The sequence below is a fragment of the Hemiscyllium ocellatum genome, chromosome 22 (assembly GCF_020745735.1).
Source record: "Hemiscyllium ocellatum isolate sHemOce1 chromosome 22, sHemOce1.pat.X.cur, whole genome shotgun sequence".
Classification (NCBI taxonomy): domain Eukaryota; kingdom Metazoa; phylum Chordata; class Chondrichthyes; order Orectolobiformes; family Hemiscylliidae; genus Hemiscyllium; species Hemiscyllium ocellatum.
Window position 1 is genome coordinate 50,046,884 of NC_083422.1, and position 25,486 is coordinate 50,072,369.

The 25,486-nt window shown below is 45.8% G+C and overlaps 1 protein-coding gene across 1 annotated transcript in view; it reads right to left on the reverse strand.

Annotated features, from left to right (window-relative positions):
* abcc2 (ATP-binding cassette, sub-family C (CFTR/MRP), member 2) overlaps positions 1–22,628 on the reverse strand; it is a 75,893-nt gene extending 53,265 nt beyond the window's left edge. The window contains exons 1-7 of the mRNA XM_060842204.1: positions 22,587–22,628; positions 14,270–14,443; positions 10,576–10,722; positions 8,081–8,218; positions 6,761–6,883; positions 3,942–3,997; positions 3,498–3,723 (exon numbers count right to left, since the gene is read on the reverse strand). Coding sequence (XP_060698187.1) covers positions 3,498–3,723; positions 3,942–3,997; positions 6,761–6,883; positions 8,081–8,218; positions 10,576–10,722; positions 14,270–14,443; positions 22,587–22,628 — 906 coding nt within the window. The remainder of the gene's footprint in view (positions 1–3,497; positions 3,724–3,941; positions 3,998–6,760; positions 6,884–8,080; positions 8,219–10,575; positions 10,723–14,269; positions 14,444–22,586) is intronic.
* Between the last annotated feature and the right edge of the window lie 2,858 nt (positions 22,629–25,486).

Consider the following 25,486-nt stretch of genomic DNA (forward strand, 5'->3'; position numbering starts at 1 on the left):
AGTCCTTGGGGTGACCCGCAAGGCTGTTATTACAGCCATTAAGTCATAGAGCTGTACAGCACGGAAACAGGCCCTTCAATCCAACTCGTCCAGATATCCTAAATTAATCTAGTCCCACTTGCCAGTATTTGGCCCATATCCCTCTAAACCCTTCCTATTCATATATCGATTTGAATGCCTTTTAAATGTTGTATCTGTACCAGCCACTGGCAGTTCATTCCATCCATGCTGTGTGAAAAGATTGCCCCTTAGTTCCCTTTTAAATCCTTCCCCTCTCACATTAAACCTATGCCCTCTGATTCTGGACTTCCGCCATCTCAGCGAAAAGACCTGGTCTATTTACCCTATCCATGCCACTCATGATTTTATAAACCTCTATAAGGTCACCCCTCAGCCTCCGACGCTCCAGGGAAAATAGCCCCAGCCTGTTCAACCTCTCCTTATACCTCAAACTCTCAAAGTAATTCCAAGGTTTTGACTCAGTTACACTGAAAGAACGGTGATATATTTCCAAGTCAGGATGCTGAGGTACATAGAGGAATGGTGAGACAGTTCCAGATCAGTCTGGTGTATACATGATATTATGGAAAATGTTTTGCTCTCCTTCCAACACATTTAGGACAGATTGTTTCTTTCATTGATTGGCTAGTCAGAAATGCAGAATTAAAAAGCAGATTTTTTTTTGGAGGGGCCTTTGGTCAAACTTTGCATCTTTTTTTAGGAATCGAGTATTGGAAGAGATCTGTACAATCGCAGGGAAGAGATGTCTAGATATTTCCATGGAGTCAAAAAGGTTCCATTCTTTTCTCAGGTCATGTAGATAAACTCCACAGGTGTCTGCTGTCTTATGATGCACTCCCCAAAGTGGAGATGATGTTTATTTGGGTTCAAACTCAAGGTTTGCTGGAGAAACTCAGCAGGTCTGGCAGTATTTATGGAGAGAGAGAAAAACAGATAACGTCTCCAGTCCAGTGTGACTCTTCTTCAGAACCTTATGTTTATTTTAGAGATCCCTCATTCACAGGATTTTCGGATCATTGGTTAAAAACCATGGGTCACCTGTTTAAGACGGAGATAAGGCAAAACGTCTTTCTCTCTGACAGTTGAGTTTTTGAACTCTCTTTCTGTAAAGGTGGTGGAAGCTGAGTGATTGAATCTCTTTAAGGTGGAGGTTCTTGTTAAACTAAGGGGGTGACAGGTTACCAGGGGCTGGCGGGCATGTCAATTGGATCAAATCCAGGATCATATTGTCTGCTAGAACAGGCTCAAAGGGCTGAAAGGCCTATTCCAGCACTTAGTTCATAAGGTATGGAGTTCTGGATTTATGCTCAAAGTGATTCCAGAGGGGTCTCCTGCCCATAAGGTGATCCTAGTGGAGTCTCCTGCCCTCGAGGTGATTCTAGAGGGGTCTCCTGCCCTTAAGGTGATTCTAGAGGGTCTCCTAGCCTCGAGGTGATTCTAGAGGGGTCTCCTGCCCTCGAGGTGATTCTAGAGGGGTCTCCTGGCCTTGAGGTGATTACAAAAGGGTCTCCGGCCTTGAGGTGAGGCAGGGAATGTCTGGAGTCAAAGCCCAGTGTGGGTTGGAGGCTAGATTCCAGTGTGGACTGGGTCAGAAGAACTGTTATTCTGAACTTTTTACTTCTCTATTTTATAATTTATTCCTGTAATCTGGAGTTTTTAGTTCTTTATTTTGGGCATTGGTTTTTTGCCTGAGAACTTATGCTGAAAATTCTGTACCTAGGATCTAAGATGGCACCATAAGTGGCGACTTGTCGGCTTTGCACTGTACTCATGCAACAATGAAGCTGTTTCAATTCAATTCAACAATTGATCACTGAAGACACAAATGAGACAGACTTTTATGAACAGAGTCTATGTCACAGGATAAACTCAGATGGTTCTCCTTTGGGCACAGAAGGTGAGGGTGAGAGTTATCAGAGCTCTTCAAAATTACACAGGGCTCTCATGAAGTAAAACAAGGAGAATCTGTTTCCATTTGAAGAAGTGCTGGTAACCAGAGGATACAGTCAAAATCAGAGCGTCAGAGATTCATACAGCAGAGAAGGAGACCCTACGGCCCAGCCAGTCCCACCGACCTGCTCCTGACTCTTTTCTATTCATGTATCTATCTAAATGTTTTTAAAACGTTGTATTTGTACCTGCATCCACCACTTCACCAGGAAGTTCATTCCACATACAAAGCACCCTCTGTGTAAAATACTTGCCTCTTATGTTGTTTTTAAATCCCTCTCCTCTCACCTTAAAAATGTACCCCCTTCGTCTTGAACTCCCCCGTCCCTGAGAAAAGACAACTAACATCAACTCTATCTATACCTCTCATTATGTTATAAACTTCTATCAGGTCACTTCTCAACCTCCTACACTCCAGTCAATTGCCACATGAACCAGGGGGAGATGAGGGGGTTTATTTTACAAAGTGGATTATAATGTGAAACGTACAGACTGGTGGTGGAAGTGGTCCAACAGGAATACGGATTTGGAATTGAAAGCAAGGCTGTGGGAGGGTGAGCACTGCAGTGTAACTAGCAAAAGACCAATTGTTTCTCTTGCTACAATCTATTATATCAATGAGAGCATCCCAGAACCATTCGCTTTAGTCTTACACTCAGCGGTACGGGGTCTGTGTGATAGAACAAGTAACACTGAGTCATGGCCAGTCACACACTCTGGTTTTAAACAGGGGTAAGGTTGACAGGAGAGCTCTGCTCTCACCGATGCACCCACATAGTTGGGATTGTACCCCAGTGTGCGTTCCTCACCTCAGCTAAACTAGGTGAGAGCATCATCAACTTCCTCTGGTGTTGATAGGGGATTCTCCACCCACTGAGCGCACGGAGTCCGATACAGTTCAAGAGGCAGATCGTCCCAGTTAGAGGACACTGGCTCTCAAGATGCATCCAAAGCAATTCTGTGACAAAGTGGACTTATGTCAGGTCACCTCACAAAAGCGAGTATCATCCCATAATAAGCAAGCCTTGTTGCAAATTGCTTATAGTACAAGTGATTGGCACAACATAGAATCCCTACAGTGTGGAAACAGGCCCTTCAGCCCAACAAGTCCACACCGACCCTCCGAAGAGCAACCCACCCAGACCCATCTCCCTCCCCTATTACTCTACATTTACTCCTGACTAATGCACCTAGACTACACATCCCTGAACACTATGAGTAATTTAGCCAATTCACCAAACCTACACATCTTTGGACTGTGGGAGGAAACCAGAGCACCCGGAGGAAACCCATACAGACGCAGGGAGAATGTGCAAATTCAACCCAGACAGGTGCCTGAGGCTAGAATCGAACCGGGGTCTCTGACACTGTGAGGCAGCAGTGATAACCACTTAGCCACCGTGCCGCCCAACTGCACCTGATTCTTGACACCTTTAAGAAAACATGTGTCTTCACCCATGAGATCAAAACAGTTGCACAATGTAACACTGCACGCTACGTAAGGTGAGATTTTGTATGCTACCTACCAGGACTAGGATGTCCTGACTGGTGCTCCTGCTAAAGCCATTCATCTGTTCTGTCTCTTTGTGAATTTGCTTGTTCCGCTTTCCTTCCATCTTCCTCTGTGCCTCCTTCAGGCCTTGCATCATGTGTCGCTCAAACTTGGTATAAATCACTTGCGTTCTATCAACATCATTCAACTCCCACAGATGTTTAGCCTCCAGCGGTTTTCTGTATCCCTTCAGCATCATGCTATTGGTAGATGTGAACATATTAATGTACTGCAAAGTTCAAAGCATGATAAAACTCCAATGTCTGGATGCATTTCCTGCGTTTACCAATTATCTTTAGAAAGATACAGCTGAATCTGTCCCCTACCAATGTTTAATCCCAACAACTTTTGCTAACAATGTGATCTTCTTGTATTCCTAAAAATTCCCAGAACCTAAAATTTGAAGGGTTTCCCTTACCTGGAAAACCAGTGGAACGTTATTTCACTGAGGAAGGATGCAGATAACTGTGGATTCTGAAAAAAAAAGGAAGATAATATTTGTACTTTACAGAAGTTGAACTTAAAGACAACTCTCAACAAATGGCAGCCCAAAACAATGAAGATGGACTGACTTTGCCAGTCAGGTGAGATCTATTCACCACCAAGGAGTTCAGTGGAAATTCGTCACAAATTGGAAATCTGGCTAATCCACGGTTCCTCTTCAACTCACCAACCTGGATTAACTCAGTAGTGTACAGGGAACTTTACTCTGCATCTAACCCCATGCTGTATTTGTCCTCGGTAGTGTTTGATGGGAACAGTGTAGAGAGAGCATTATTTTCAATTTTAAAAAATGGAGTAAGCTTTACTGCGTGTCTAACACACCTGTTCTGGGAGTGTTTGATGGGGATACCATAGATAGAGCTTTACTTGGTATCTTAACTCATGCTGTACCTGTCCTGTAAGTAAAAAGCCCGTTTCTACCTCCTGCCCAACCCCGCACCGCCCATTTCTACCTCCTGCCAACCCCGCACCGCCCATTTCTACCTCCTGCCCAACCCCGCACCGCCCATTTCTACCTCCTGCCAACCCCGCACCGCCCATTTCTACCTCCTGCCCAACCCCGCACCGCCCATTTCTACCTCCTGCCCAAAATCCACAAACCTGACTGCCCCGGCCGACCCATTGTCTCAGCCTGCTCCTGCCCCACCGAACTCATCTCCGCGTACCTCGACACAGATCTGTCCCCTTTAGTCCAAGAACTCACCACCTACGTTCGGGACACCACCCACGCCCTCCACCTCCTCCATGATTTTTGCTTCCCCGGCCCACAACGCCTTATCTTCACGATGGACATCCAGTCCCTGTACACCTCCATCCCCCATCACGAAGGACTCAAAGCCCTCCGCTTCTTCCCTTCCCGCCGTACCAACCAGTACCCTTCCACTGACACCCTCCTTTGACTGACTGAACTGGTCCTCGCTCTGAGCAACTTCACTTTCCAATCCTCCCACTTCCTCCAAACTAAAGGAGTTGCCATGGGCACCCACATGGGCCCCAGCTATGCCTGTCTCTTCGTAGGATATGTGGAACAGTCCATCTTCCGCAACTGCACTGGCACCACCCCCCACCTTTTCCTCCGCTACACCGATGACTGTATCGGCGCTGCCTCGTGCTCCCACGAGGAGGTTGAACAGTTCATCAACTTTACCAACAACTTCCATCCCGACCTCAAATCCAGGTCTGACACCTGGACTGTCTCAGACTCCTCCCTCCCCTTCCTAGACCTTTGCATTTCTATCTTGGGCGATCGACTCAACACAGACATTTACTATAAACCGACTGACTCCCACAGCTACCTGGACTACACCTCCTCCCACCCTGCCCCCTGTAAAAACGCCATCCCATATTCCCAATTCCTCCGTCTCTGCCGCATCTGTTCCCAGGAGGACCAGTTCCAACACCGTACAGCCCAGATGGCCTCCTTCTTCAAGGACCGCAGATTCCCCCCAGACGTGATTGACGATGCCCTCCACCACATCTCCTCCACTTCCCGCTCCTCCGCCCTTGAGCCCCGTCCCTCCAACCGCCACCAAGACAGAACCCCACTGGTTCTCACCTACCACCCCACCAACCTCCGTATACAGCGTATCATCCGCCGTCATTTCCGCCACCTCCAAACGGACCCCACCACCAGGGATATATTTCTCTCCCCTCCCCTATCAGCGTCCCGCAAAGACCACTCCCTTCGTGACTCCCTCGTCAGATCCACACCCCCCACCAACCCAACCTCCACTCCAGGCACCTTCCCCTGCAACCGCAGGAAATGCAAAACTTGCGCCCACACCTCCTCCCTTACTTCTCTCCAAGGCCCCAAGGGATCCTTCCATATCCGCCACAAATTCACCTGCACCTCCACACACATCATCTATTGCATCCGCTGCACCCGATGTGGCCTCCTCTATATTGGGGAGATGGGCCGCCTACTTGCGGAACGCTTCAGGGAACACCTCTGGGACGCCCGGACCAACCAACCCAACCACCCTGTGGCTCAACACTTTAACTCTCCCTCCCACTCCACTGAGGACATGCAGGTCCTTGGACTCTTCCATCGCCAGAACATAACAACACGACAGTTGGAGGAAGAGCGCCTCATCTTCCGCCTGGGAACCCTCCAACCACAAGGGATGAACTCAGATTTCTCCAGTTTCCTCATTTCCCCTCCCCCCACCTTGTCTCAGTTGATTCCCTCGAACTCAGCACCGCCCTCCTAACCTGCAATCTTCTTCCTGACCTCTCCGCCCTCACCCCACTCCGGCCTATCACCCTCACCTTGACCTCCTTCCACCTATCACATCTCCATCGCCCCTCCGCCAAGTCCCTCCTCCCTACCTTTTATCTTAGCCTGCCTGGCACCCTCTCCTCATTCCTGATGAAGGGCTCTGGCCCGAAACGTCGAATTTCCTGTTCCTTGGATGCTGCCTGACCTGCTGCGCTTTAACCAGCAACATATTTTCAGCTCTGTCCTGTAAGTGTTTGACAGGGTCAAAGTACAGGGAGCTTTACTTCCAGAACCAAGGCATAAAAGCAGTTTTACTTTTTGGTTAAAAGAGTAGGGTGAGCTTTACTCTGTAGCTCACTCTGTGCTGTACCTGTTCAGAGTGAGGTTGATGGGAGCAACATAGAGGGCACTTTACTTTCAGTTTAACAGAGTAGAGGTAGCTTTACTCTGTCTAGCCCCTGTGATGGGAAACTTTGAGAGCACTAATTCCCTCACAGGAAAAGTTTAAAACTGACCTTCTTTGCAGCAGCTTTAACTTCGGAAGATACGTCAGAAATGCAGGAGACAATTAAGGAGATCCACTGAAGACAGTAGGAGATGCAGAACAATGAGAAACGTGGTAGATCAGGGGGGCTTCCCTACAGAGAGGTGAGACAGGAGGGGAAAACAATCAGCAGGTTAATATTGTCGCTGAGAATTGAAACATCGGCAGAGCACACACATCACAAACACTGTGAGCTGCCCCTTTCTCAACCCCATGTCACTGAGCACACAGTGTAGATGACCCTCCATCTGGAACGCAGAATTTGCTTTCTTGAGAGGACAGGATGTGGCAGCAGTGATGTTTTTCAGCTGATCCAGACTCGGTGTGCAGTCTGTCAAGGTTGATTGCTGCAGATTTGCCTGAATGCATCATGGAGCTGGCTCCAAGAAGGACACTGGCGTTTGTTTGATGGTTCCTGTCAATTTGGAGAATGTGGTAGAGATGTTGCTGATGGAATACTTCACGTGCTCTTATATGTCACTGAGACAGAGTCGCATTGCAGTTTGTAAGTGTAGGGGATTGGTTAATTCACTTGGTTGCTTGGCTAGTTTGCAATGATGTCAATAGCATGGGCTCAACTCCCACACCAGCTGGAGTAACCATAAAGGACTCAACTTTGCAAGCTGCACAGTGGCTCAGTGGTTAGCACCGTTGTCTCACAGCTCCAAGGACCTGGGTTTGATTCCATCCTCGGGTGACAACTCTGTGTGGAGTTTGCACATTCTCCCCGTGTCTGCGTGGGTATCCCTCCGGGTGCTCCGATTTCCTCCCACAATCCGAAGATGCGCAGATTATGGCGGATTGTCCCATAGTGTCCAGGGTTGTGAAGGAAATGTGGATTAGTCATGAAAAAGATGGGGTGGGTCTGGGTGGGATGCCCTTCAGAGGGTCAGTGTGATCTCGATGGGCCGAATGGCCTGCTTCCAGACTGTTAGGATTCAATGGCTCGCAACCTCCCCCATTGCCTGAGGTGTGGTGACCCTCAGGTTAAAGCAAACCAGTCTTCTCTCTCTTGAGTGCGAAGGCTGCCCTATGGCTTCTCCTAGTTAGGAGCGTGGTAATGATAACCATGATGCAGAGGCCCCTAATATCATGTCGGCTGGTTACGTGACTGGGTAGGCAACTCAGATGGTGCAGTGCAGTGAGCTTGTCAGAGGCAGTCATCTCACCACAGCCCACGTTATGAACCTCTGCCACTGCCAAACATGGAAATCCCCTTCCCACATTTCAGCCACACTCCCTTCCCCTCCACCCCCCATCTCCCCCCCCCCCACAGTAACCACGGTCGTACCTCTCTAATAGCCAGTCTGATTAGAGTCTGCAGTGTAAAGACACCACACAGAACGGACAGCAGCCAGAATATGAAGAGGTAAGGGGAGTTCTTATCATTCACTCGCTTTCTGCTCTCATGGACGAGCAACACCATCAACTATAAAAAGAAGAAAGGAGCCAATGAACGGGAAGTCCCAGTCGTACTGATAGAGTCCACCCTAGCCCTTTACCCACAGAGCTTCAGAGAAAACGGCTAGGCCTTCATTAGAATGATACCCTGCCCTCTCTAACTCTCCCCTCATTGAGGGGTGGTGACCCCAGGTTTAACCACCACCACATGTCAAAATGATTGGCGCTGGAAAAGCACATCCGGTCAGGCAACATCCGAAGAGCAGGAGCCCTTCATCAGGAATGATTCCTGATGAAGACCTTATGCTCGAAACGTCGTCTCTCCTCCTTCTCCTCGGATTCTGCCTGACCGGCTGTGCTTTTCCAGCACCAATCTTTTTGAGTCTGGTCTCCAGCATCTGCAGCCCCCACTCTCTCCTAGTGGATTTTAACCATCACCACTCATCTCTCTCTCTCCAATGAGGGTCCTTTGGGACTATGGCGACTTTACATTAATTTCCACATTCCCTCACAGAAGGAGACTGTTGGATTTCACATGCCTCTGAAACTGCTCTAATTAGACCTCCATCTCTACCCTTCCCCAACCCTTGGTTTCTCCCACTCTGGTACTTATCTACTTCCCTTTCAAATTTACTATTGACTTAATTTCCACCATTCTGGGCAGCACACTCCACATCCCATCAGATTCAGTGCTTAAAATAATCTCTCACCCAATTAATTTTGCCAATTATCTTAAAGCTGTTCCTCTAGGTGGTCCACTCTCCTGTCAGTGGAGACAGTTTCCATTTATTGACCTAATCATTTGGAAAATCTCTGTTCAATCTCTTGTTAGCCATCTCCACTGTATGACAAGTTCCCCAGTCTCTCCACGTTACCGAACTGGGTTATTTAGAAGACGTTTGGTGTGTTGACTTTCATAGAACATAGAACATAGAAAAGTACAGCACAGGACAGGCTCTTTGGCCCACGATATGATTAGCAGGGGGTTCAAATTTAAGAGCCGTGAGGTTATGCTGCAGCTTTATAGAGCCCTGGTTAGACCACACTTGGAATATTGCCCTTCAGTTCTGGTCGCCTTATTGTAGGAAGGATGTGGAAGTTTTAGAGAGGGTGCAGAGGGGATTTACCAGGATGTAGCCTGGACTGAAGGGTGTGTCTTATGAAGAAAGGTTGAGGGAGCTAAGGCTTTTCTCATTGGAGCGAAGAAGGATGAGAGGTGACTTGACAGAGGTGTACAAGATGGTGAGAGGCACAGATAGAGTGGATAGTCAGAGACTTTTTCCCAGGGCAGAAATGGCTATCATGAGGGGATGTAATTTTAAGGTTTAAGGGAGATGTCAGAGGTCGGTTCTTTACACAGAGAGTGGTGGGTGTGTGGAATGCACTGCCAGTGGTGGTAGTGGAGTCAGAGACATTAGGGACATTTAAGCGACTCTTGTATAGCCACATGGATGATAGTACAATGAAGGGTATGTAGGTTAGTTTGATCTTAGAGTAGGATAAAAGGTCCGCACAACATCGAGGGCCGAAGGGCCAGTACTGTGCTGTACTGTTCTATGTTCTAACTTGGTCAACCTGCCCTGCACCTTCTCTGAGTCATTGCTGTCTCACTGTTTCAAAAGAGAAAAAATGGGTCAGACAGACCTGGAGAGACTGTGCAGCACATTGCAGACTATACCTGAGCAATCATCTCCCTCAGCTCAGAGTCAGAAGGTTGTGCGTCAGATACTAAGCCTGACAAAACTTGAAAGGGTTCAGAAAAGATTTACAAGGATGTTGCTAGGGTTGGAGGGGTTGAGCTGTAGGGAGAGGCAGAATAGACTGGGGCTGTTTTCCCTGGAGCAAGGGGGGACCTGCAGAGGTTTGTAAAATCATGAGGGGCATCAATAGGATAAATAGACAAGGTCTTTTCCCTGGGGTAGGGGAGTACTAAACTCGAGAGGTCTAGGGTGAAAGGGGAAAGATTTAAAAGGGACCGAAAGGGCAACGTTTTCTTGCAGAGGTTGTGCGTGTATGGAATGAGCTGCCAGAGGATGTGGTGGAGGCTGGTACAATTGCAACATTTAAAGGCATTTGGATGGGTATATGAATAGGAAGGGTTTGAAGGGATATGGGCCAAATGCTGCCAAATGGGACCAGGTGAATTGAGGATATCTGGGCGGCATGGACTGGTGGACCAAAGGGTGCGTTTCCATGCTGACATCTCTATGACTCTACGACTAGAGCTGATAATCCAGCCTGAAATTCCAGCAGATTACTGAGGATTCACAGTGGCGGGATTTTCCAATTTGCGAGAAAACCCAGTTGTGATGTGTCCTTAAGAGGAGCTGTCAGTGCTGTTCCTGTCTTTGAGACACATTACATGTAACACCAGATGTTTCTTACCCAAGTTGCTGTGTAAATGGAAGGGTTCACATACAGAACCAGAGGATTCAGTGTCTCAGGTGTGGGGTCCCTGTAGTCACTGTAGTCTTCCAACAATGTGATAATCAACCCGATGGCAGAGGTCAGCAGCAGCGAGCAAGCGAGGGCCTATTGGAGGAGTCAAGAACACATTCGCGAAACATTTAAATATAAACATCTCTGCTCTCACTTCACTTGGAGGTCACCACTGATGATGTTACCGAGCCAGGTAATGAAACGTCTGGATATCAAACCTACAGCTCAGCAAGCAAACCTACACCCTAAACCTCTGCTCTCAGTTGTGGAGAGCTGCAGAGTCAGGTGCTACTGTGACTTACCCCGCTCCAGCCCCTTGTCCTGGTGTGAAGACACTGAGGCTTGGCCACATCTAGTACCAGAGGCAGTTCAGGAATTACGGTGCCTAGTTTAGCTTCAAGGAGACAGTGCAGAAATCCCATGCAGTGAGTGTTCTGGGGACAGGGTGGGTGCAGTTTGACTCTGTATCTAACCCCATGCTGTACCTTCCCTGGGAGTGTTTGATGTGGACAGTGTAGATGGAGCTTTACTCAGTATCTAACCCTGTGCTATACCTGTCCTGGGAGTGTTTGATGGGGACAGTATCCAGGGAGTTTTAAGGTCAGTCTTAAAGGAGTAGTGGGAGCTTTAATCCATAATTAACCTGAGCACCATCCAATGTCAAGTGAGTTTTGTTGATGCTTGGAGATGTATGTAGAATGAAGTGCTGAATTTTAAATCAATGCATTAAATCCTGATGTCTGCTGCTATTTTATTCCATGATGAAGAGTGACTGCTCAATGTTACAGTGACTATCCAGTGTCACAGTGAGGGGTTACAGTGACTGTCCAGTGTTACAGTGAGGGGTTACAGTGACTGCCCAGTGTTAGAGTGAGGGGTTACAGTGACTGTCCAGTGTTAGAGTGAGGGGTTACAGTGACTGCCCAGTGTTAGAGTGAGGGGTTACAGAGACTGTCCAGTGTCACAGTGAGGGGTTACAGTGACTGTGCGGTGTATAGTGAGGATTACAGTGACTGTCCGGTGTCACAGTGAGGGGTTACAGTGACTGTCCAGTGTCACAGTGAGGGGTTACAATAATTGTCCAATGTTACAGAGAGGAGTTACACGACTGTCCAGTGTTACAGTGAGGGGTTACAGTGACTGTCCAGTGTTACAGTGAGAGGTTACAGTGACTGTCCAGATGACAGTAGGCGTTACAGTGACTGTGCTGTGTTACAGTGGCAGTCCAGTGTTACACTGAGGGGTTACAGTGACTGTCCAGTGTTACACTGAGGGGTTACAGTGACTGTCCAATGTTATAGTGAGGGGTTATAGTGACTGCCCAGTGTTACAGTGAGGGATTACAGTGACTGTCTAGTGTTACAGAGAGGGGTTATAGTGACTGTGCTGTGTTACAGTGACTGTCCAATGTTACAGTGAGGGTTATAGTGGCTGTCCAATGTTACAGTGAGGGTTATAGTGACTGTCCAGTGTTACAGTGAGGGGTTACAGTGACTGTCCAGTGTTACAGAGAGGGGTTACAGTGACTGTGCTGTGTTACAGTGACTGTCCAATGTTACAGTGAGGGTTATAGTGACTGTCCAGTGTTACAGTGAGGGGTTATAGTGACTGTGCTGTGTTACAGTGACTGTCCAATGTTACAGTGAGGGTTATAGTGACTGTCCAGTGTTACAGTGAGGGGTTATAGTGACTGTGCTGTGTTACAGTGACTGTCCAATGTTACAGAGAGGAGTTACAGTGACTGTGCTGTGTTACAGTGACTGTCCAATGTTACAGTGACTGTGCTGTGTTACAGTGACTGTCCAATGTTACAGTGAGGGGTTACAGTGACTGTCCAATGTTACACTGAGGGGTTACAATGACTGTCCAGTGTCACAGTGAGGGGTTACAGTGACTGTCCAATGTTACAGTGAGGGTCATAGTGACTGCCCAGTGTCACAGTGAGGGGTTATAGTGACTGTCCAATGTTACAGTGAGGGTTATAGTGACTGACCAGTGTTACAGTGAGTATTACAGTGACTGAAAAATGTGTTGCTGAAAAGGTGCAGCAGGTCAGGCAGCATCCAAGGAGCAGGAGAATCGACGTTTCGGGCATAAGCCCTCCTGAAAAAGGGCCTACCCCCGAAACATTGATTCTCCTGCTCCTTGGATGCTGCCTGACCTGCTGCACCTTTCCAGCAACACATTTTTCAGCTCTGATCCGTAGCATCTGCAGTCCTCACTTTCTCCATGTTACAGTGACTTCCCAGTATTACAGTGAGGGTTACAGTGACTGCCCAGTGTTACAGTGAGGGTTACAGTGACTGTCCAGTGTTACAGTGAGGGTTACAGTGACAGCCCAGTATTATAGTGACTGTCCAGTGTTACAGTGAGGGGTTAAAGTGAATGTCCAGTGTTACAGTGAGGGGTTACAGTGACTGTTGAGTGTTAGAGTGAGGGTTACAGTGTCTGTTGAGTGTTAGAGTGAGCACACAACAATGAGTGTGACATTTTTCGCCATGAGATTCCTGATCCATGGCATCTTGACCCATTTTTCAAGTTAAAAGTGAGGTCTGCAGATGCTGGAGATCAGAGCTGAAAATGTGTTGCTGGTTAAAGCACAGCAGGTTAGGCAGCATCCAAGGAACAGGAAATTCGACGTTTCGGGCCAGAGCCCTTCATCAAGCTCTGGCCCGAAATGTCGAATTTCCTGTTCCTTGGATGCTGCCTAACCTGCTGTGCTTTAACCAGCAACACATTTTCAGCTATTTTTCAAGTTGCCCTGATTCACTCCCACTCTGCCCCTGTGATATTCCTCAGCACACACCCCAGACCCATCTTTTGTTTCTTTACTGTCCCCATTACCTACTCCGTTTGCTCCCATTAGCCTATTTTCCCATTTTATCTAGAGTCCTATCATCATAGAGAGGTACAGCATGGAAATAGACCCGTCCATGCCAACCAGATATCCCAACCCAATCTAGTCCCACCTACCAGCACCCGGCCCATATCCCTTCAAACCCTTCCTATTCATATACCCATCCAAATGCCTCTTAAATGTTGCAATCGCACCAGACGCCACCACTTCCTTTGGCAGATCATTCCATACACGTACAACTCTCTGTGTGAAAAACTTGCCCCATAGGTCTCTTTTATATCTTTCCCCTCTCAACCTAAACCAATGCCCTCTAAAGTCATAGAGTCATAGAGATATACAGCATGGAAACAGTCCCTTCAGTCCAACCCGTCCATGCCGACCAGATAGCCCAAGTTCTGGACTCCACCACCCCAGGGAAAAGACTTTGCCTCTTCCCTCCTATATCCCTGTTTCCTGTCTCTGCCCTTCTGCCCAATCTGTGTAATGTCTAGCATTTCTATGAGAAATCACAGACTTGAAACTTTAACTTTGTTTTTCTATTCCACAAATGCACCCAGAGCTGCTGTTTATTTCTGACAATTTTTTTTTGCTTTTCTTTTGTGCATTTCGTTACTTCGGGGTGTAGGAGGGTACAAATATTCATAAAACAACATAATTTCCTGGGTTTTGCTTGTGGTACAAGATTATTTCACCAAGTCTATTGTTTAAACCTATAACTGACATTTTAAAATTACTTTTATTGTGAGTGAAACAGAGGGTGAGTGAGAGATGAAGTGAGGTTACCTGCTTTACTAGGTAGAGTTTGGAATTTCTGACCCCTCTCTGTTTGGAGCTGAATAAAGGTGGGAGTTGCCGTGGTGCGCAGACCCAGAAAAATCCCAGAGGAATCCACACCAGGACAGTCTGCTCCAAGCAGACCGGCAAGTCAGGATCTGGTCGGTCCAAGTACGAATCATTCTGAAAGAGAAGACACATCACCTCAGAATCATGCCATTATAAGACCATTAGAAACAGGAACAGGAGTAGGCCTTTTGGCCCATCGAAGCTGCTCTTCCATCCAATAGGATCACGGCTGATCTGACATTCCGCCTGTCCACTTCCTGCCCTTTCCTTGTAACCCTTGATACCCCAAACTGATCAAGAATCTATTTCAATCTTAAGTTACACTTGGAGTGGCACAGTGGCTGAGTAGTTAGCACTACTGCCTCAGGGATCTGGGTTTGATTCCAGCCTCGGGTGACTGTCTGTGTGGAGTTTGCACATTCTCCCCGTGTCTGCGTGGGTTTCCTCCGGGTGCTCCAGTTTCCTCCCACAGTCAAAAAGATGTGCATGTTAGATGGATCGACCAAGGAAAGTGCAGGGTGATGGGTTGGGTTTGGGTGGAATGCTTTTTTGGGGGGGCCGGTGTGGACTCGATGGACCAAATGGCCAGCTTCTGCAATGCAGGGATTCTTTGACTCTGCCCCACGGGTCCCTATGGTAAGGACTTCCAAAATCTCACAACCCTCTGAGAGAAGAAGTTTCTCCTCATCTCAATCTTAAATTGGCGCCTCTTTGTTCTGAGACTATGCCCCTCTGGTTCTAGATTCTCCCGTGAGGGGAAACATCCTCTCAGTATTGACTGCGTCAAAACCCTTAAGAATCCCATATGTTTCGATGAGATCACACCACATTCTTCTGAACTCCAGTGAGTAGACTCCCAAACTCTTTAGCCGTTGCTTATAAGACAATCCCTCCATACGAGGATTCTTACAGTAGAGTAGGTGATCACATTGAGTCTACAGTTTTGTGACAAGGCCATTCAGCTCTACAGATCATATTTGTGTTTGTGCTCAGCTCAAGGCCTCTTTATCTTGCCCTTTCACCCAACGGGTTAATTCTTTAATGCCCCCTCCTTGCGTTTCTCCAGATTGGTTCTAAATGGATCAATGCCATTGCCCCCACCTGCTCCAACTGGTTTCACATTCTCACTGGTCTCTGTAAAGAGGCTTTCCTTAAACACTCTGTTGGATTTATTCGCCATTTGGATTTATGCCTCCAGTTCTGATCTGATCGGAATCGTTTATCTGCACGTCTTTCCTATCAGACTCTTTCATTAATGTGAAGGCCTCCATCAGCCCACCCTAAGGGCTTAGAATCATTTCTAAGGAGGAGGACTTAAGTCTTTCAACCTGGTCCTCCACATAATGAGATTGTGGAGGATCCTGAGAACTATCTCTTTGCTCCAAATCCCTTCATATCTTTGGCTAATGAAAATCTATGAACCTCAGATTTAACTGTAAAAGCTGATATCTCATTAACTGCCACTGGTGGAAGAGAGCTCCAACTGTTTGCTCTTTGGCTGGAGTTTTGTAGAGGTGATGGGGTCTCGGCCATCAGCTTGTGAGGCACTGAAGGGGCCTGCACCACATCACATTCAATTCAGGCAATTGACAGGGCAGTGGCAGGCCTTTCCTGGGATCAAGGACCCCGGGGCAAGAAGTCCCTCCAACTGAGAACCCCCTTTCAATCAGAGACTGGCAACATCATTGGACAATAGCGCCACTGGGGAGATGGTGGCCACTGCCAGTACAACATCTGCCCAAGGCCTCAGAGTATCGATGGAACCACAGACAGAGGTGGTGGTATTGGAGGGGGTAGGTCACAGGGAGCAGCAGGCTGAAAGATGCAGACAATAAGGACACAGAAATGTGTCTCAGCAGGCTTCCACCTTCCCAGCTTTGGTCCCTTGGTCAGGCACCTGACAACAAGCAGCCATCACCATATCCATCCTCACAGCCCACAAGTTAACCCCACACAGAGTCACTCTCTATGCGATACATTGCTGTTGGGGTTAACAGTAGGGCAGTGGCAACTGGCCACTTGACAGGCCTCAATTGGCAGGACAGCAGGAAGTCAGCCACCCACCTACCTACCCACCTACCCATGTTTGATCTTAAGATAACTTTACTTACAATCTCTAAGTGAAGTTTGCTCTAATGATGTCACTATTACTCACCATGATACAGATGAAATAGTCCCTCATTGGCTAATCTAATTCACAAGGTTAATGACCAGTTAATATCTATTGACAGTGTCAATCTGAATGACTCATGGACTGAGCATTAACTCCACCAAACGCTAACGACTCTGGCAGACTATCAAAGATACACCTTGACTGTTCATTGTGTATATTGGAGCAGTACAGTTAATAATGGAAGTCAATTTGAACTTAAATGATGTCACTGTGTCCTCACCAGTGATCTCTGTCAATGCAACAGGTTCAGATCAGAAACTCATTGCAACATCATGCTCCCTTGGATTAATAGAGAAGGTACATCTGATGGAGGCATTCAAAATATTAAAGGATTTTGACAATGATAAAGGAGATGTTTTAACGTTCAATAATCAGAAGATACAGATTTCAAGACAACTGGGAAAAAACGAGAGAGATTCAGAGAGATGAGAGTTATTTATAACTCAGAATGTCGTTGAGGTTCAGCGTGCACTGAGTGAAAGCAGATCCAAGAGTAACTTTCAGAAGGAAATTAGGTACAGACTTGAAGAAGAATGAATTGTTGTGTTGGAGAAATGGGGAGGAGACAGGGATCAACTCGGCAGCTCGACCAAAGAGCTAGCAATCACGGTGGAGTGCTTCTGTACCATAACATTCAATGGTTCCGTACATCACAAGATCTGAGCCATAACCCAGACTGGTATTACACTGTGGTACTGATGGAACACCACATTTCATAGGAAACAAAAACAGAAATTGCTGGAAAAGCTCAGCATGTCTGGCAGCATTTGTGGAAAGAAATCAGAGTTAACCTTTCGGGTCAGGTGACCTTTCCTCAGAATTGATGGTAGCTCGGAAAATGTTGGTTTAAAGGCAGAAGATAGGGTTGGGGGAGGGGGTAGAGAGTAAATGACAGGCGGGGATGGAGACCAAAGGTAGAGAAGAACATTTGGAGAAAGGAGGAATAACGATCTGGCTAGGAGGGTGAATAGCTATTAATTGTTATTTGTGGCTAACAATGGGTTGTGTGCGATAGCAGACTGTGTGATAACATCTGCTGAAAATGTGTTGCTGGAAAAGCGCAGCAGGTCAGGCAGCATCCAAAGAGCAGGAGAATCAACATTTCGGGCATGAGCCCTTCTTCAGGAATCAGCTCATACCCGAAACTTCAATTCTCCTGCTCCTTGGATGCTGCCTGACCTACTGCGCTTTTCCAGCAACACATTTTCAGCTCTGATCTCCAGCATCTGCAGTCTTCACTTTCTCCTGTGTGATAACATCCCCTGGTGTGTGGGGGTGGGGTTAGAAAAATGGAACAGCTGAAGCCCTGAAGTTATTGAACCCGATATTGAGTGTGGGGGGCTGCAGGGTCCCCAAGTGGAAAATGAGGTGCTGTTCTTCCAGCTTACGCTGAGCTTCGCTGGAGCACTGCAGCAAGCCTGAGACAGGGATGTTGGCTAGGGAACAGGGTGGGGGGTTCAAGTGGCAGGCCACTAGAAGCTCAGGGTCTTTTTTACAGGCAGAATGTAGATGTTCTGCAAACAGGTCACCCAATCTATGCTTCATTTCCCCAATGTAGAGGAGGCCATATTGTGAGCAGCGAATACAGTAGACTAGATTATGTGAAGTGCAGATAAACTTGGAAGACACATTTGGGTCCTTGGATACTGAGGATGGAGGAAACTGTGTTTTACGAAATGGTCCTGTCTTCTTTATCTGGTGGGTGTTGAAGAGCCCTTATCAGTATTGCAAAAATTTCTCCTGAATACTGGGAACATTCCCACTTCAGCTATGAAACTGGGATTCACCTCGTTGCTATTTATGGGATGTTACCAGGGAATGTAGCTGCTGCATTTTTCTGTATAACATCAAAAAACATTTCCTCATGAGAAGTACTTTGAGATCTTTCAGTGTGTTCAGGTGAGATTAATAGATTTTACTTGGGCAAGGAGCAAATGGAGTTAAAGGACAAATCAGAGATGATCCCCTGAATGGTGGAACAGGCTCCAGGGACTGTTTGACAAAGGATCAATTCTTAGATGATCTTGGGGTTTACAAGAAAGTGCTGAAAGTTCAATGCATGGACCAGGCTTAACACATTGGGGGTAATAAGAGGACAAAGCCAGTAATTTATTCAAACAATTTACTAATAATCCAAGGATAATCATCTCATCAAGAGGTTGCTGAAAGAAGTCAACGACAGGACTTTAACTATCTAAGTTATAGGGAAGGTAATAAAATTGTAAGTTGGAGCTGATGGTGGCTCAGCGGTTAGCACTGCTGCCTCATAGGACCAAGGTCCAGGTTCAGTTCCAGCATCGACTATCTGTGTGGAGTTTGCACATCCTTCCTGTGTCTGTGTGGGTTTCCTCCCACAGTCACAAAGATGTACAGGTTAGGGTGAATTGTCCATGTTAAATTGCCCCATAGTGTTAGGTGCATTAGTCAGAGGGGGTGGGTTGCTCTTCGGAGGGTCGGTGTGGACTTGTTGGGCCAAAGGGCCTGTTTTCATACTGTAGGGAATCTCATCTAATCTGATCTAAGTCTGTTTCCCTTGAGAAAAAGTCTTTTTCCTTCAATTGCTCAGTTAGGAACATGACAAGACCATTCTGCACCTTGAACACGTTATGTTGTTCAATGAGTTCATGGTTCATCTGCATCTGAACTCCATCCATCTGCCTTAGCCTCATATGTTTTTATACCCTTGGATAGCAAAAATATTGGATGATTTCAGATATTAAATGGTTTAATTCTCTTCCTGTTATTAGATGTTCCTTCCTCAAAGAGCAACCCTTTCTTAACATATGCCTTCAGGGAGCTGTTTTCGAACATCAGTCAGAAACGACATCTTGAGAGGAATTATCTTTTATTCAGTCATGAAGGACTCAGCTGTTTACAGGTACATCAAGAAAGACATGGTCTCCTTATGATGTGGAGTTACCACTTTGAGAGAGGTCTCCATGCACAGGGTTGAGTGGGACTCAACGATTCACCGTTGGGAGAGGAAGGAAAGTCGAAAGACTTAAACCAAATGGTAAAGAGCCACCTTCAATCCTCCTCCAGCTTCCCAGTCAACTGGAGAGCAGGCTGGAGATCAGCAACAGAGGCCTCTAAACATCTCTGTCACACCTTTCATCATCTCAAAATGCATGACAACTAATCACCCTTTCGACGGGAATCACTGGGCTGTACGGTGGGGAAGTGCAGCAGCTAATTCGTACAAAATTAGGTCTTAGCTATTGAACGGTTAGCCTGTTCCTGTGATGTTCCATATCCGACAGATAAATTCATGAAACAGGAGGCTGGAGAGAACTCTGCGGATTATGGTATAGCATTACCAGATTCATTTGTGGGGGAGGCTGGTCCCATGGAGGCATTCAAGAGGGGGCATTTGATGGTTATTTGGATAGAAATGGCTTGCAGGGATATGTGGAAAAGGCAGGAGATTGGCTCTAGAGGATAGAATGCAGGCATGACGGGCCAAATGGTCTCCTTCTGCACTGTAACAATTTTGGGGCAGCCACAAACAGCACAGTAAAAGCCATAAGTTCTCACTTGAAAGGCAGCGCCTCTGACAGTGCAGCACTCCCTCCAAGCAGCAAATTCAAAATCATTTTGAAGAGCAAAGGCTTTTCAGAAGATCCAATGTAGGGTTAAGGGTGAATAGAATAAGATTTGCCCCAGTGATGAATGGATCTAGAAGTAGGGGCATCAATACAGGTTTAATCACAGTGGGACTGAGGACAGCAGAAATATCTTGGCACACATAGAGTCGCCTGACCGTGGAATCACATTGTGCGACATATCCAGGCAGAATCTGTGTCTACAAAGGCATCAGACTTAACAAGCTGATGAAGGAAAAGGGGAATTAATGGACCTAGAAAGCAAAATGTTTGGACTATCAGCCCAGAGGCAGAATCAACATAAACAGAGATTGAAATAGCTGGAGTGATATCTTTCCGGCTTGGAATTTTCAAGGGCCCGGAGAGACAAAACATACAAAAGCCTTTTGGTTTCATTTTCCTAAAGATGTAGTGAACAAAATAAATCAACAAGGAATAGTCATTCATTACAGCCAACTCACTGTCCAAATTCACTCGACACCACCGTGGACCATTCTCCAGGTGTGGGCATATGATTATGAAGGGGTTCATTATTAGATTAGATGATTAGATTTCCTACAGTGTGGAAACAGGCCCTTCGGTCCAGCAAATCCACACCAACCCTCCGAAGAGTAACCCATCCAGACCCATTCCCTATATTTACCCCTGACTAATGCACCTAACACTATGGGCAATTTAGCATGGCCAATTCACCTAACCTACACATCTTTGGACTGTGGGAGGAAACCCACACAGCCCCGGGGAGAATGTGCAAACTCCACACAGACAGTCACCGGAGACTGGAATCGAACCTTGGTCCCTGGCGCTGTGAGGCAGCAGTGCTAACCACTGAGCTACCATGCTGCCCTATATTTGCACCATCTGCTGTGGCAGGATTTGAACCTGGGTGCCCAGAACATTATCTGGGTCTCTGGATTAACAGTCCAGTGATAATACTACGAGGTCATTGTTGAGAAATAAAGGGGAGACAAAGTCTCGTCCAGAAAACGAGAACCAGAAAATGCTGGAAATATTTTGATTGTTAAACCTTTCTGACCGAACACATGAAGTGAAGAGTGAGAGATGGCCACTCAGTCTATCGGGGCCTCACCTGTGTACCCCCAATACAACTACTGATTTATTCAACAACCCCTGAGGAAGGGAAAACCATTGCAGATTATTTGTTTTTATTCACGGGATGAGGGCATCACTGGCTAGACAGCATTTATTACCCATCCCTAATTGCCCAGAGGGCAGTTATGAGTCACCCACATTGCTGTGGGTCTGGAGTTACATGTGGTCATCATTAGACTCTTAATTCCAGATATTTATTGAATTCAAATTCCACCACCTGCTGTGCTGGGATTCGAACCTGGGTTCCTGGGACATTACTGGGTCTCTGGATTAATGGTCCATCACCTCCCCTCTACCCCCTGTGCCCATACATTACATATATTCTATAGGAGATATGCTTCATATACCCTGTCACTTCTACTTGGAAGAAAACAGTCTAATATATTCACTTTGTTTTTAGATTAGATTACTTACAGTGTGGAAACAGGCCCTTCGGCCCAACAAGTCCACACCGACCCGCCAAAGCGCAACTCACCCATACCCCTACATTTACCCCTTACCTAACACTATGGGCAATTTAGCATGGCCAATTCACCTGACCCGCACACCTTTGGACTGTGGGAGGAAACCGGAGCACCCGGAGGAAACCCACGCAGACACGGGGAGAACGTGCAAACTCCACAGTCAGTCGCCTGAGTCGGGAATTGAACCCGGGTCTCTGGCGCTGTGAGGCAGCAGTGCTAACCACTGTGCCACCGTGCCACTGTGCCGTCCACTATTTGCAGAAGTCTAACCTGACCTACATATCAATGGTGATCTGACTTCAGTCAGTGTACTGTACTGCTTTGAAACATTCTTCCCTCTGCTCTTGAGCAGTCCCATCCTACTCAACCTCCTGGAAGCTCAGAATATCCCAGTTCTCATGGACCATCTCATCATCTCAGCCTCTGGGCATGGATTTCTCTCACCCCTGACTGCAAGAGGCATGAGTTCAAGATTCACCCTGAAGACTTGAGCAAATAATCCAATTTGGTGAACCCAGTACTGAGTACCACAGTACCGAGGGAGCGTGGCATTGTTGAAGATACTACCTTGCATGAAATATCTGACCTCAGTTAGATGGGGGAAAGAGCATGGGGAAGTCTCTCCATGTGACTATTCAACCCACATCACTAATACAAATAATCTGGTCACTGCACGTTGTTGTTTGAGGGAGCTTGCTGTGAGGAAATTGGCTGCTGGGGTTCCCACATCCAAACTGTGACAACATGAATCCTTCATTGGCTGGAACATGAAATGTTCTGAGGTACTTGCTGGAGTAGTGAAAGGCTCAATGGAAATACAATTTTTTCAAAGAGATCAATCAATGTAAACCCTGATTAAAGCCAGGGATTGACATTGAAGGGAATCACCAAGTGGAGTCACTTACCCAAAAGGTGGAACCACAGTATTTGTCCAGTGTTGACGACATGGCCTGCTCTCTCTGGGTGGCGTGCTCAGAATGAATAGTGGAGAGCGGCCCTCTCCAATAAAATGTCTTGACACCAAAAATAACTGCAGGGTAAACCGTGAGTCGGCAAAAAAACGAAGGCAGAGTGGGAGGGGGCAGTGGGAGCAATGTGGAAACAACGGGAGCAGATCTCTATTGCACACGGTATAGTGAGCAGAGTCTAACAAGACCAAAGCTACCTCTGTTAATATTTAATTGCAGCCTCTTCATTTTATATAACTTACTATTTTGTTTTTGAGAGGGTAGTTTCATTACATGGGGCGGAAGGAATGACTATCTTTCTGTTTGTCTCCCACAGCCCAAAGCGGTGCGACAAAATGGTGCAAACCATTACTTTGAAGGAGCTAAGGATGGGTTTTGTAGGTCCACCTCACTTTAGATTGATTCTTTTCACACAAAATCTATGCCAGTTTTGGCTGAATCAACAATATGAGGTTAATTATTAGAAAACATTATCTTTTTCTTTTGTCAATTTCTCTGTTGTAATCTGCCTGCACTTTCAATTGGACTTTAAAACCATGGCAAAGTTGGAACATTGGACATTACACTCTCTGCCTTGTAAACCAATTCATAATCAACCTCTTAACAAATTAACATTCGACTTGAGGTAAAGTGTAGCATCTAGTTTCCTTTCATGCGGAGTATGAGGGGAGAGAGAGAGAGAGAGATAAACAGATGAAGAGGTGCGGGAAGTTTCCTTGACATGCACAGACCTGTGATCTGGTCTGGGTGCCCATCATCTCAAGCCCTGAATAGTGTAAATTGCTATTAGATGGAAGGAATCAACAATAATGAAGTCAACTGTAAAGAAAAATAAGCCAGCTGGAAAATAAAGATTAACATATGATTTGGAAATTAGCTGCACATTCACACTATGTTTCCTACATTTCACTGGAAGGGGAAAGTTCAAACAACACCTCGTATGCCATCAACAGGACCCGAGCCTTCACAAGCCTCAACATGTCCAGACAAATTAAGCACAAAACTCCTTGTGTTTGTCCTATTTCAAAATGTTGGCCTGGGTGTTTAAAGGACATTTGTCTCATTGGTGGATATTTGCTAATTCAGAAAACCAAGGTCGCTGATCAAACAAATTTATATCCAGCCGTTGAATCTTCACAGTGAGCTCATGATAAAAAAAATTGACACTTTGTTGCAATCATTTGAAATAGCCCTCTCCCTCCAAATCTCCCTCTTCCCTCTTTAAGATGCTCTTACAACCCATCCCTTTGATTAAATGTTCAGTCATTGGGAATGTTGACTTATTTTTCAATTTAGTATCTCATTTTTGATGGAAATCATGGCTCTGAAATGACCTGTGTTAAGTTCCAAGCAGATGTTATTACTGGACAAGTCAATCCCAAACAGGAAGTGGCTTGAAAGACTATATTTTTATTTGCTTTGGTTTTGATAAAACGGTCTCTTGCTGAAAAATCAGCAGTCAATGTTGCAGGTTTTGCTTTAATGATAAAACAAAAGTTAATTAACAAAACAAAGATTAAATAGAGTAATACAAACCATCTAATTATAATACAATGCAAAGATTTTTAAACACATGATAAATGTATGAACCTATTAATTCTAAAGCCTGGCCTCAACTGACTAATATAAAATCACCAAAACTACTTCTGAGAAATACTTACATGGTAACCAATAACTTCAGACACAAAAAAAAACTCACTGGTTACTACCTCAAGAACAAGAAACCCAAACGTACAATAAATGATAAAAAAGAAGTCTCACAGGCTACACCACATATTCCCCTAAAGAAGAATGGAAATGTATCTTCAAAAGTCATTTTCATTATTCATCAAAAGACATATTATCACTATGTCCACATTATACCAACACTAATTACATGTTAATACTAGTTAAACATTGACGTACACAGTAACCATTTTTTATAGATATTTTTATTGAAAATTTAACATTTTTACAAGTTTACAAAATAAAAAAAACCAAGTATAAACATTGATATACAATTAAATCTTAAATAAATAATAACCAAAATTTAACAAAAGAAAAATACCGAGAGAAAAAAAAACTCAACTAACTACTAATCTAACCTACAACTAACCAGAGTGTATAATTAAGTCTCTTACATTATTCAAATAAGAGAAGAAAAACAACAGATAACACAGAAATTGGATAGTGAGATACATGCTCAGAATGTATGAACATCAAATCGTAACAAAACCCATATTCGTGCTGGATTCCTCTCCTAAGGGGCCCCGGACCAGCCAGGTTCACCATCTCAATTAACTAAAAGCCCTTGTTAGGATGGCTCAATTATTAGCATAAATAGCAATGGCGAGAGAGGACATCCCTGACGGCAGCCCCTATCCACACTGAAGCTATCCGAGCCTAATCCATTGGTAATCACAACTGCTTTGGGATCACTATACAGTATTGAGACCCATTTGGTAAACACCTTTCCAACGCCAAACCTTTCCAATGTGTAAAACAAATATGACCATTCAACCCTGTCGAATGCCTTTTCTGCATCGAATGAGACTATTACTCCTGGTATCTTTCCCTGATGGCAGGCTTGAATCACATTCAAAACCCTTCTAACATTATTGGATGATCTTCGGCCCTTATTAAACCCCGTCTGATCCTCCTTTATGATATGTGGCAATACCCTTTCTAGCCTCAAAGCTAACGTTTTAGAGAGGATTTTAAAATCTACATTTAGCAAGGATATTGGTCTGTATGACGCACAATCTTCTGGGTCCTTTCCTTTTTTAAGGATAAGAGAGATATTTGCCTCTTTCAGCGAAGGCAGGAGACAGCCCTGACTGTATGAGTAGTTATACATG